Below are 13,811 nucleotides of genomic sequence, written 5' to 3' on the forward strand. Positions count from 1 at the left end.
ACAAATGTCCCTCTCAGCTAAAAAAATAAAATAAAAACCTGTGACCTAATATGCTCATAGGTGCAACAGACAATGGCAATAGCACACAGGCTCCGACACACACGCACGCACGCACGAACACACACACACACACACACACACACACACACACACACACACACACACACACACACACACACACACACACACACACACACACACACACACACACACACACACACACACACACACACACACACACACACACACACACACGGAACAATCGGCACTATTGTTACGGGAGAGATACGAGGGGGAAAGAAAAGGACAGGAAGATTATTAAAATGAATAATCCACTTACTTATTCCACGCTTGTCGGAGCTTCTTAGCGCTGTACACTGTAAACCGATCTGTAGCGGGGAGGAGCACAAAACAAAAACAAACATGTGATTCCGACCTCTCACCTAGTTAAAAATGTGTGATTCAGACCGCTCACCTAGTTTAAAACGTGTGATTCAGACCGCTGACCTAGTTTAAAACGTGTGATTCAGACCTCTCACCTAGTTAGTTTAAAACATGTGATTTAGACATTTCACCTAGTTTAAAACATGTGATTCAGACCCCTCACCTAGTTTAAAACATGTGATTTAGACCTATCACCTAGTTAGTTTTAAACATGTGATTTAGACCCCTCACCTAGTTTAAAACATGTGATTTAGACCTATCACCTAGTTAGTTTAAAACATGTGATTTAGACCTCTCACCTAGTTTAAAACATGTGATTTAGACCTCTCACCTAGTTTAAAGCATGTGATTTAGACCTCTCACCTAGTTTAAAACATGTGATTCAGACCCCTCACCTAGTTTAAAACATGTGATTTAGACCTCTCACCTAGTTTAAAACATGTGATTTAGACCTCTCACCTAGTTTAAAACATGTGATTTAGACCTCTCACCTAGTTTAAAGCATGTGATTTAGACCTCTCACCTAGTTTAAACATGTGATTTAGACCTCTCACCTAGTTTAAAACATGTGATTTAGACCTCTCACCTAGTTTAAACATGTGATTTAGACCTCTCACCTAGTTTAAACATGTGATTTAGACCTCTCACCTAGTTTAAAACATGTGATTTAGACCTATCACCTAGTTAGTTTAAAACATGTGATTAAGACCTCTCACCTAGTTTAATACATGTTTATTTAGACCTCTCACCTAGTTTAAAACATGTGATTTAGACCTATCACCTAGTTAGTTTAAAACATGTGATTTAGACCTCTCACCTAGTTTAAACATGTGATTTAGACCTCTCACCTAGTTTAAAACATGTGATTTAGACCTATCACCTAGTTAGTTTAAAACATGTGATTTAGACCTCTCACTTAGTTTAAAACATGTGATTCAGACCCCTCACCTAGTTTAAAACATGTGATTTAGACCTCTCACCTAGTTTAAAACATGTGATTTAGACCTATCACCTAGTTAGTTTAAAACATGTGATTTAGACCTCTCACCTAGTTTAAACATGTGATTTAGACCTCTCACCTAGTTTAAAACATGTGATTTAGACCTATCACCTAGTTAGTTTAAAACATGTGATTTAGACCTCTCACTTAGTTTAAAACATGTGATTCAGACCCCTCACCTAGTTTAAAACATGTGATTTAGACCTCTCACTTAGTTTAAAACATGTGATTCAGACCCCTCACCTAGTTTAAAACATGTGATTTAGACCTCTCACTTAGTTTAAAACATGTGATTCAGACCTCTCACCTAGTTTAAAACATGTGATTTAGACCTCTCACCTAGTTTAAAACATGTGATTCAGACCTCTCACCTAGTTTAAAACATGTGATTTAGACCTCTCACCTAGTTTAAACATGTGATTTAGACCTCTCACCTAGTTTAAACATGTGATTTAGACCTCTCACCTAGTTTAAAACATGTGATTTAGACCTATCACCTAGTTAGTTTAAAACATGTGATTAAGACCTCTCACCTAGTTTAATACATGTTTATTTAGACCCCTCACCTAGTTTAAAACATGTGATTTAGACCTATCACCTAGTTAGTTTAAAACATGTGATTTAGACCTCTCACCTAGTTTAAACATGTGATTTAGACCTCTCACCTAGTTTAAAACATGTGATTTAGACCTATCACCTAGTTAGTTTAAAACATGTGATTTAGACCTCTCACTTAGTTTAAAACATGTGATTCAGACCCCTCACCTAGTTTAAAACATGTGATTTAGACCTCTCACCTAGTTTAAAACATGTGATTTAGACCTATCACCTAGTTAGTTTAAAACATGTGATTTAGACCTCTCACCTAGTTTAAACATGTGATTTAGACCTCTCACCTAGTTTAAAACATGTGATTTAGACCTATCACCTAGTTAGTTTAAAACATGTGATTTAGACCTCTCACTTAGTTTAAAACATGTGATTCAGACCCCTCACCTAGTTTAAAACATGTGATTTAGACCTCTCACTTAGTTTAAAACATGTGATTCAGACCTCTCACCTAGTTTAAAACATGTGATTTAGACCTCTCACCTAGTTTAAAACATGTGATTCAGACCTCTCACCTAGTTTAAAACATGTGATTTAGACCTCTCACCTAGTTAGTTTAAAACATGTGATTTAGACCTATCACCTAGTTTAAAACATGTGATTTAGACTAGCGATGTCAGGCGATTAAAAAATGTATCTAATTAATTACAGGAATTGTAATTAATTAATCTAATTAATTGCATTTTAATCGCATAACCATTTTAGGCCTGATATTCTATATTCTATAATCATATTTCAAATTGCATGTGTCCGGATGGCAGAATTCAGTACTGTATCTACAAAACCTTCTGTTTAATCATCTTCCATTTATTCATTTGCTTAGATTTTTCAGGTCTGGTCAATTTTAGCATGGTGTTATTCACAGTCAAAGATAAAAAAAAATACAAATTTAATTGAATAGATATTCTCATTTGGTTCATTACAATTTACTCAAGCCTAGTAACATACACAGTATTTCTGACACTGGGAATACATTCCCTGAGATCCATAGATGTCCCTAGAATCAGATACCAAGAACATGCAAATGGACCATTTAAAAAAAAGTCTGTAAATGTTTATTCTACATTCGTATATAATGAATGAGATAAAAAAAAAATATATATATATATATATATATATATATATATATATATTTTTTTTTTTTTTTTAATTTTGAGTTAATTTTCATAACGCGATAATTTGCTGTGTAATTAATTAATCTAATTAACGCGATAAACTGACAGCCCTAATTTAGACCTCTCCCCTGCTTTAAAACATGTGATTAAGACCTCTCACCTAGTTTAATACATGTTTATTTAGACTTCTCGCATAGTTTAAAACATGTGATTTAGACCACTCACCTAGTTTAAAACATGTGATTCAGACCTCTCACCTAGTTTAAAACATGTGATTTAGACCTCTCACCTAGTTTAAAACATGTGATTTAGACCTATCACCTAGTTTAAAACATGTGATTCAGACCTCTCACCTAGTTAGTGCAAAACATGTGATTTAGACCTCTCACTTAGTTTAAAACATGTGATTTAGACCTCTCCCCTGCTTTAAAACATGTGATTAAGACCTCTCACCTAGTTTAATACATGTTTATTTAGACCTATCACCTAGTTTAATACATGTTTATTTAGACCTCTCACCTAGTTTAAAACTAGTAAAAAAAAATCTGGTAATACAATTATGCGTGTGGCACGGTGTTCCAAAATGGGCATACTGTAGGAACACAAGAGTGACCCTTAATGAGCAGAACATGGACTGTCTGACTGTGTTTCCACATCAGTGTGTATTATGCTGTGCGCCTTCGCTCTGTGCAGACTGTCCCACACTTCACTCCTCATGCCAAGACCTCTGTGTGGACAAAGACAAGTCTTCTGAGGCCGCCAACCTCTCTCATCCATCCAACCAACCAACCAACCAACCAACCATCCATCCATCCATCCATCCATCCATCCATCCATCCATCCATCCATCCATCCATCCATCCATCCATCCATCCATCCATCCATACATACATACATACATACATACATACATACATACATACATACATACATACATACATACATACATACATACATACATACATACATACATCCATCCATCCATCCATCCATCCATCCATCCATACATACATACATACATACATACATACATACATACATACATACATACATACATCCATACATACATCCATACATCCATACATCCATGCATCGCAACAGTGGCTCAGGAGGTAAATCGGTCGTCTGGCAATCAGAAGGTTCCCGGGTCGATTCCAGCTCCTACCGGCAGCGTGTCAAAGTGTCCTTGAGCAGGACGCTTAACCCATAACAGCTTCCGACAAGCAGGTCAGTAGCCTCCGCCGTCGGTGTGTGAATGTGCGAGTGAACGGGTGAATGTGAGGCATAACGTCACGGTGACCAAATGCGTCCACATTTTTATAGGATTCTATCACATTTTCATAACAATAGCGAATATAACTTACCCTGCACCGTTTTCATTGAGGTTTCTTACAAATTAACGATGTTTTATTTGTCCTTTATATGCGGATAACATTAAAATCTTAAATTGTACCATTATGTTTCCCTTTAGACAACAAACATAATGCTAATGATGCACTTTTCTTAAGATAATTAGGTGACCATTCTCGGTCACTATATTCAGGCCGCATTAATAGTTTAAAGCTAGAAAGGCCTGTGGTACAGATGGCATATTGAATGAAATGATTAAACACAGCTCTGAAAAATTCCAACTGGCTATTTTAAAATTATTCAATTTGACACAAAATTTAGGCTATTTTCCTGATGTTTGGAATGAAGGACTCATAACCCCAATATTCAAGAGTGGAGATAAATATGACCCAAAAAACGATACATGTATCTGTGTGACAAGTAATTTGGGCAAACTTCTATGTAGTATCATCAACACCAGACATAGAATTCCTTACGGAACAGTGTTCTAAGTAAAAGCCAAATTGGATTCTTACCAAATTATCGTACCTCTGACCATATATACACTCTTAAAACCTTAATTGACATTCACGTGAAACAGAACAAAAACTAAATATATTCCTGCTTTGTCGATTTTGAAAAAGCTTTTGATTCAATTTGGCACAAAGGTCTCTTCTTCAAGATTCTAGAAAGTGGCGTTGGAGGAAATACATATGATTATTTTTTTTTAATGTACCTTTTCTCCCCATTTTTCTATTTTTCTCCCGTCCCCAATTTCGTATTGTCCAATTCTACCCTCCCCTGTCTCGAACGTTGTTAGGCCATGCCTCCCACAAGCCGGCTGCAATGTGGATGAAGCCTTGCATCACGTGTCCCCTCCGGTACTCGAGGAGGCAGCCGTCGCATCTTTTCACCTGCACAGCGCAATCTCTCAGCGGCGAGGGTCTGCGTGGGAGGGACACGCCGCCCTCGTCGCTTCCTGATTCTACTGCGCAGGCGCACCAACCGACCTGTAGGAGTCGCTGTCCACAACGTCCGATCCCCACCCACCAGCTTCCCACCCCCTAATACTGCCAATTGTATTAGTATGAACGACCAGCCAAGCTGGTAGCAACGCCGAGAGCTGGGCTCGAACCCAGCATCTCCTGCGTTGCCCACTGCGCCACCTAGCCGCCGAAATACATATGATTTGATCAAATCCATGTACACAAAAAACAGATGTGCTGTTAGAATTGGCAATAAAAGAACACATTTCTTCACCCAGGGTCGCGGAGTCCGCCAGGGGTGCAATTTAAGCCCAACGTTGTTTAATATATATATAAATGAATTAGCAAAGTTATTAGAACTTTCTACTGCACCCGGTCTGACTTTGCACGATACCAATGTAAACTAGTTGATGTATGCAGATGATCTAGTTCTGCTGTCAGCCACTAAAGAGGGTCTACAACAGAACCTAGACATCCTCCACCAGTTCTGCCAGACATGGTCTCTGAACGTAAACATGAAGAAGACTAAAGTCATGGTCTTTCAAAGGAGACACAAGTCTCAGAGTTCACATAATACATTTAAATTAGGCACACGCATATTAGAAAACACAAAAAGTTACCCATATTTGGGATTGAAAATAAATCATAATGGTAACTTCAACATGGCTGTGAATGAACTGAAGGAGAAGGGAAGAATGGCTTTCCAATTGACATCCCAATTAGGACCTGGCTCAAAATTCTAAATTCTGTAATAAATCCAATAATATTATATGGCAGTGAAGTGTGGGGTCCATTAACTAACCAAGACTTCCCAAAATGGGAAAAACATCCATTAGAAGTACTGCATGCAGAATTGTGCAAAAACCTACTTAGGGTTCACAGACACACTGCCAATAATGCATGCAGGGCAGAACTTGGCCAATACCCTCTAATTATAAAAATTCAAAAGCGAGCCATCAAATTTTATACACACCTCCAATCAAGTGACCCCCACTCCTACCACTACAAAGCCCTTCAGAGCCAGGAGATGAACCCAGACAAGAGTCCCCTCTGCCAGCTAGTCAGAAATCTCTGCCCACAAACACCAGGGCCCTCATTTATCAACGATTCTTAGAAAGTGTTCTATCTTTGTTCTTAAGCACATAATTTAGAATGTGTGTACGCACTAAGAAAACTGGATTTATCACACATGCGTACACAGGTCGTACGCACACCTGTCTTGATAAATATCACTTTGATCCTACGCTGCAGCTCGTGCACGGTTTTACATATTTGCATACCAAAACCGCCCCGATTATCCATATATGGTAATGAAACACCCCCATGGGATGTGAAATAATGGACTGACCCGAGCGAACTCTGAGAAACTCCACGAGAGATTGTTCACAGAGGCGCTGCCGAACCAAGAAGACACAACCCGTGTTATGGCATAATAAATAAAATGCTGGCGGACTTGTACATGGTGATGTCAGATATCAACGACTCCCTAAGACCATTGCTGCAATTCTGCCTGGACAGCTCAAAATACTAATAAAGACCATTCGTTAACCACTGTTTGGCGCGTTGGTGTGTCATTATTATAACCATGCTGGAATATGGATTGGCTACCGGGTATAATATGATGTGTGTAGAGGCATATGATACTAGAGCTGCCGCGGTATTGATGTTTTCCTTACCGCACAAATTTGTGAAATATTTCCTACCGCTGCGGTTATTACCGCACACAAGAAAATAAAAAATAAAAAAGTTTGAATGCATTTTTTTTTTTTTTTGTAGTCTACTCTTTATAGCATATAGCCTGCCTCTAGTCTAAATGTCTATCTTTAGAGGATGACTTTGCAGTATGAATATTGTTTGGGATTCGGCAAGCACGCATTCGTTATTGAAAGTGAAACACGGATTCGAAGTCTCCCCTCTGGTCGTGCGCCGTTCACTCTGTGTCGCGGGCAGGGGTGGTAGCGCCCGGCGGTTACCCCCCCGACCCTTTCTTCTTCTTATTATTATTATAAAGTTACTACTTATGATTAACAAAGGCATTCGTTTTGTGGCATTAATGTTATATAGTTACACGTTCAATAACATCAGCATATTTACCGGACCATAGCAAGGCAAGCATTACTCAATTCATATCTCAGTTCCTTTCTTTGCTCAGAGCGTGCCGAGTTGTGCCCATTCTGCGGTCTGTTAAAAAAGTTTTCAATCAGACAAGTGTATAGAATGAAGGGCTTTTATTATAACATTCGTTGCAGTAAAATCATTATGCCTCGTTTAGTACTCCTGAGGAGTGATGGTAATCCACTCCGGCGGGGAGCTAACGTTATTAGCCGTGTTGTGAGCTCTGATCAATGGCTGACATTCAGGACGTAAAAAACTAATACGCGCTTGCCGATTGGTGGTAACACACTGCAGGACGCTCCAACATGTGACGCGTCTCTCTTCTGACCAATCAGTGGTCTGCAGTGTTTCACGTGACTTTTCTGGTACCCAATAGGGTCGCTTGGAACCTCGACAGAGGAGTAGGGTATATCTGCAGAGCCGCAAGCCCAACGAGAGCAGGGTACTTTATTATTATTATTATAAAAAACAGCAGTGATGCGGTATTCAGCCTAACTCTGCGGTGGGCGTGATGTAACAGCGATACCGCGGTAATGCGATAATCGCGGCAGCTCTATATGATACAATCTATTTTGTTGTCGGTATTAGGTAGCCTATATGAATTACATATAATAGCAGCCAGCCCATAGCCTACATTATGCAACAGTAACTTGCGCATATATAATAGCACATGACACAGCCCTGCGAACCCTGCACAATAAACTAACTTGATCATTAATCTAGCTGTTGTATCTTTACGCTTATGAAAACATTAAATAATATGTATAGGCTATAGGCCGTCGCTTTGCATTAATTCTCAAATGGCATTTAATGGCTATCCGACTCCTCGCTATCCTCGCGGACGAACCAGTATACCTTATATCATATCATATTCATATCATAGTTTACTCTATCAGCCCACCCAGCATGTAATACGTTCTTTGTTAGAACTCAACTCGTTATTATTTTGCGCATAGATTGCAGAAATACGGGAACGTTTTGATTTAGGCTATGACATTGTAAAACTAAATAAGTGAAATTCTGTAAGCAGAATACAAGTCATGATATCACCCACACGATATATGCTCTGTATCCAGAGCATGTATTTTCATTCATTTAAGACACATTTATTGCAAGGGTTTTGTAATACACATACACTCAACAAATAACCTCTGTTCTCGTTGCAATGCGTTTTTAATTCTTTCTTATACAGTAGGAAGGGGGAAGAACACTATATCGTGGCCCACGATTCGTGGGTGTTCATATGACTTGTAGACTTGTATTCTGCTTACAGCTTCGGGGTTCCACTTATTACGTTTAACAATGGCAAAGCCTTTTAAATATAATCAAAACGTTCCCGTATTTCTGCAATCTATGCGCAAAATAATAACGAGTTGAGTTATACGCGGAGCGCAGTCAGTGCTTATTTCCGCGTTGTAAACAGCTGTGCGTAGATATAAGCACAGAGTCAAGCACAAGTTCAAATTGATAAGTCCCACACTTTGCTTAGAAATGATCGTACGCACGGGTTAAGCACATATCTGTGCGTACGCAACGTTGATAAATGAGGGCCCAGGGCTTCAGGACAGACACCAAGCAATCTGGCCCAACCAAATAATCTCAAAACAAAAAGAAAATTATATAGAATATTGGAACAAATCAACCAAATCTCAAAGTAAATTAGAATTCTATTTGACCCTAAACAGAGAGTACACGGTGGCAGAATACCTGACCACTGTGAATGATATAAAATTAAGAAAGACATTGACACGGTACAGACTGAGTGGATATAGCCTAGCCATAGAAACAGGCCGTCACAGAGGCCAGGCTGTGTTCACTTTGTCATCAGGGGGATGTTGAGACAGAACCTCACTTCCTACTACACTGTGAGAAATATAAGGATCTAAGAGAAGTTTTCTCTGATAAAATAAATAAAATTGATCCACAGTTTATCCATCTCCCTGATCATCAAAAGCTGTTGTGGGGAGAAAAGTCAGTGTACAGCATTAGCTGCAAAATATGTAGATGGTTGTCATACAATAAGAGAACAAGCTTTGTAAATACATGTATCTGGGTGGCTACATCTGTAAAATGACTACCCGATTGAATGATTATTTTGTAATTGAATATGTTTCTGTTGATTGTCTTTACTGTTATTACTAATATTATGGTATTTTATTGCTTAATATATATGTTATTGTTTGTATGTTGAACTTGCTTTGGCAATAAGTATGTTAATATTTCATGCCAATAAAGCCTATTTGAATTGAATTGAATTGAATTGAGAGAGCATGCTTGGTCTTCTCTCACGCTGTGTCAGTCAGACATCTCCGTAGCCTCAAAACGCTGAGCAGGATCCACACTCTGCCCCCGTGAAGCCCGGGCTCCCGACACCCCGAGGTCAAGGCCACGTGTCACATCTGACCTGCCAACAAAAACTGACGTGTGTTTTGCGAAAGTGAGGGTGAAAATAAACCGGCTTATTGTAAACAGTGTCTGTCTGGGAGCGACACTCGGAATAATATGTGAAAAATCGTAAACGGAGTTGCTGTTTTCATTATCGGCGTCTGCAAACACTGCCCGGTTGAGAGGGAGAGAGGGGACTGTCTGAGGGGCTTCGGCTCAGAGACAGAGAGCTCAGGACGTGCACTGTGTGCAGCGTGAGGCAATACTGCCACCTGCTGTGTGGAGCGTCAAACTGCACCAACAAAGGATTTTGCTTGTGGTGTTTCACTGTAATGGTAAATGGAAAATGGCTGCATTTATATAGCAGCTTTTATCCAAAGCTTTACAATTTGTTCCTCACATTTGACCTGTTCACTCACACATTCACACACCGACGGGGGAGGCAACCATGCAAGGTGCCAACCTGCTCATCGGGAGCAGTTAGGGGGTTAAGTGTCTTGCTCAAGGACACATCGACACGCTGTCCGGGAGGAGCGGGACATCTTCACCCCTTGCAGCCCAAGACGAGGAGGGACGCCGGGCGGGCCCCAAACGCCACACTGGGTGTCGACGTCGGGGTGGCCCATGACTCATGTGTGGGAGTTCCTTCCCAGGCCTAAATACATCTCTGAGTGGCTTCTTCTACACCATGAACCCTCTAGACCTCTGAGGTCACCAGGGACTGGTCTGCTACAGTAACTGTTCCCTGGACCAAAACAAAACACGTGAAGCCGCGTTCTGCCACTATGCCACACATAGCTGGCATAGAGTCCTAATTGGCAAGCTATGTCATCCTGGAACAGACTCCCACTGTATTTAACCCAGATTACAAGTAAGATCAGTTTTGAAAAGAAATTAAGAACAGTAATTAGGTCAGTTTGGACTATATTATGTGATATTCTCTGAGGTGATGGCTGACTACAATTGTAGTGCTTACTGCTTAAGCATAACATGTTATTCTGATAAGAGAACTTCCTATATTATTATCATCATCATCATCATTATTATGTATTTATTTATTTTATTTCAATTGTTTTATTGATAATTGTAACTGTGTTAATGTACATCATGTGATTTCCAAGGCAACGGCCAATGGGGATCCTAAATAAACATCAAATAAGTATCACACTTTTTAAGTAGTTGACATATATCTGTAATAAAAAGTTGATTTAATTTGATATACCAATATTATATACCATTATTTTATAGAATATTTATGATTATACCATGACCCGGGTGCATACTGCAATGTTCCGATTGGCCGGCAGGTGTGCGTTAAAACCGTTTAATGCACATGTAGTTCGGCTTGAGACTAATCACTGTTCTAAAATCAACCGCTACCCAACCTGTAACCCGTAGCCGGCTTGCTAGCCACACATCTCTCCCAAATCAATAACCTTTGTTCACATCAAATATGCGTGGCAGCTGTATCACTGTCAGTCGACTTATAGCCTCGAGTGCATTCATTGTTGTGAGTTGAATTGCAAGAATGGAATGTACAAGGAGACAGAAAGATCCTTGTACAAACATATGTAACCTAGTAGCCTAGTCTATTAGTCAGTCTGTCTAAAGAGTGTTAATATACAATAGTACACTTGACTGCCTCTGGTATGGTGTCTCTGGGGCTGTCTAAAGAGTGTTAATAATATACACTAGTACACTAGACTACCTCTGGTATGGTGTCTCTGGGGCTGTCTAAAGAGTGTTAATATACAATAGTACACTAGACTACCTATGGTATGGTGTCTCTGGGGCTGTCTAAAGAGTGTTAATAATATACACTAGTACACTAGACTACCTCTGGTATGGTGTCTCTGGGGCTGTCTAAAGAGTGTTAATAATATACACTAGTACACTAGACTGCCTCTGGTATGGTGTCTCTGGGGCTGTCTAAAGAGTGTTAATATACACTAGTACACTAGACTACCTCTGGTATGGTGTCTCTGGGGCTGTCTAAAGAGTGTTAATATACAATAGTACACTAGACTACCTCTGGTATGGTGTCTCTGGGGCTGTCTAAATAGTGTTAATAATATACACTAGTACACTAGACTACCTCTGGTATGGTGTCTCTGGGGCTGTCTAAAGAGTTTTAATATACACTAGTACACTAGACTACCTCTGGTATGGTGTCTCTGGGCCTGGGGCTGTCTAAAGAGTGTTAATAATATACACTAGTACACTAGACTACCTATGGTATGGTGTCTCTGGGGCTGTCTAAATAGTGTTAATAATATACACTAGTACACTAGAGTGACTAGACTACCTATGGTATGGTGTCTCTGGGGCTGTCTAAAGAGTGTTAATAATATACACTAGTACACTAGACTACCTATGGTATGGTGTCTCTGGGGCTGTCTAAAGAGTGTTAATAATATACACTAGTACACTAGACTACCTATGGTATGGTGTCTCTGGGGCTGTCTAAAGAGTGTTAATAATATACACTAGTACACTAGACTACCTATGGTATGGTGTCTCTGGGGGCTGTCTAAAGAGTGTTAATAATATACACTAGTACACTAGACTACCTATGGTATGGTGTCTCTGGGGGCTGTCTAAAGAGGTGTGGTTCATTTTACTAATATTTCAAATAAAGCTTTCATATTTGGTTTTACACCAAACACAGTGGTGGAGAGAACCAATAACTGAATTGAAGAATCTTTTTATTTAGAATATTTCAGAAAAAGTTTGTTCCTTCGTGTCGGCTGAGAGAAATGTGAAAACACGGCTACTGTAAAGCTGCAAATCGATATATAAATATGTTCCGGAAAATCAAACTGCAGAGAGAATGTGAAGAATGAACATCTGGAGGAGTTGTGTGTGCGTCCGAGGGCGAGATTGTCTTTATACGCATTCCCCTTCCTGTGTTCTGTAAACCTCGTGCTCATAACAGCCACAGATGCAGTGCTGCGAGGCAGTGACCAAGCAGAGTGCTGTGTGTGTGTGTGTGTGTGTGTGTGTATGTGTGTGTATGTATGTATCTGTGTGTGTGTATGTGCGTATGTATGTGTGTGTGTGTATGTGTGTGTACGTGCGTATGTGTGTGTGTATGTGTGTGTGTGTATGTGTCTGTGTATGTGCGTGTCTCAAACACAGCCGCACAGCTGTTCGACACAGTATGTGCGACAGGCCAACAAAAGCTGACTGCGGCTGTAGCCACGGGGTGTGAGATTAAGTGTGTGAGCGTGTGTGAGAGAGCCTGCAAGTGTGTGTGAGAGAGCCTGCAAGTGCGTGTGAGAGAGCCTGCAAGTGCGTGTGAGAGAGCCTGCAAGTGCGTGTGAGAGAGCCTGCAAGTGCGTGTGAGAGAGCCTGCAAGTGCGTGTGAGAGAGTGTCTGTGAGCCTGCGTGAGAGAGCCTGCAAGTGCGTGTGAGAGAGCCTGCAAGTGCGTGTGAGAGAGCCTGCAAGTGCGTGTGAGAGAGTGTCTGTGAGCCCGCGTGAGTTATCTCCCCGCCGAGCCACCCAGGTCGCTCCCTAATTGGTCGCGGGAGACGGGGGATTCTCTGTCGCATCTCTTCATCGCGCCACGCGACCCCTCGCATTCCTCTTCATCCTCCCTCTGCGTTCACATTTACATTTTACGTTTGGTCGTTCAGCTGCCGCTTTTACCCAAAGTGACTTGCAAATTGCGAACAACAAGTCAGAGGGGTACCTCTCTGGCAGCTGAGGGTCAGTGGCGTTGTTCATCAAATAGTGTTGAACTTGAGTGCATAGTAGTATAGACATATTAGCATGATAGGTAGTAGTATAAGTATAGTAGTGTAGTAGTAAGGTACATAGTAGTAAAA

General features: G+C 40.4%; 1 protein-coding gene across 1 annotated transcript in view; it reads right to left on the bottom strand.

The window, feature by feature from the left end:
• Window positions 1-336: 336 nt before the first annotated feature.
• Window positions 337-13,811, bottom strand: part of LOC311246516 (cyclin-dependent kinase 14-like) — a gene marked incomplete at its 3' end in the record, with an annotated part of 332,639 nt that continues 319,164 nt past the window's right edge. Inside the window, exon 14 of the mRNA XM_084336667.1 lies at window positions 337-389. Coding sequence (XP_084192793.1) covers window positions 337-389 — 53 coding nt within the window. The remainder of the gene's footprint in view (window positions 390-13,811) is intronic.

This window comes from Notolepis coatsorum (genome assembly GCF_963971535.1).
Source record: "Notolepis coatsorum genome assembly, chromosome: 19".
NCBI classification, from domain to species: Eukaryota; Metazoa; Chordata; class Actinopteri; order Aulopiformes; family Paralepididae; genus Notolepis; species Notolepis coatsorum.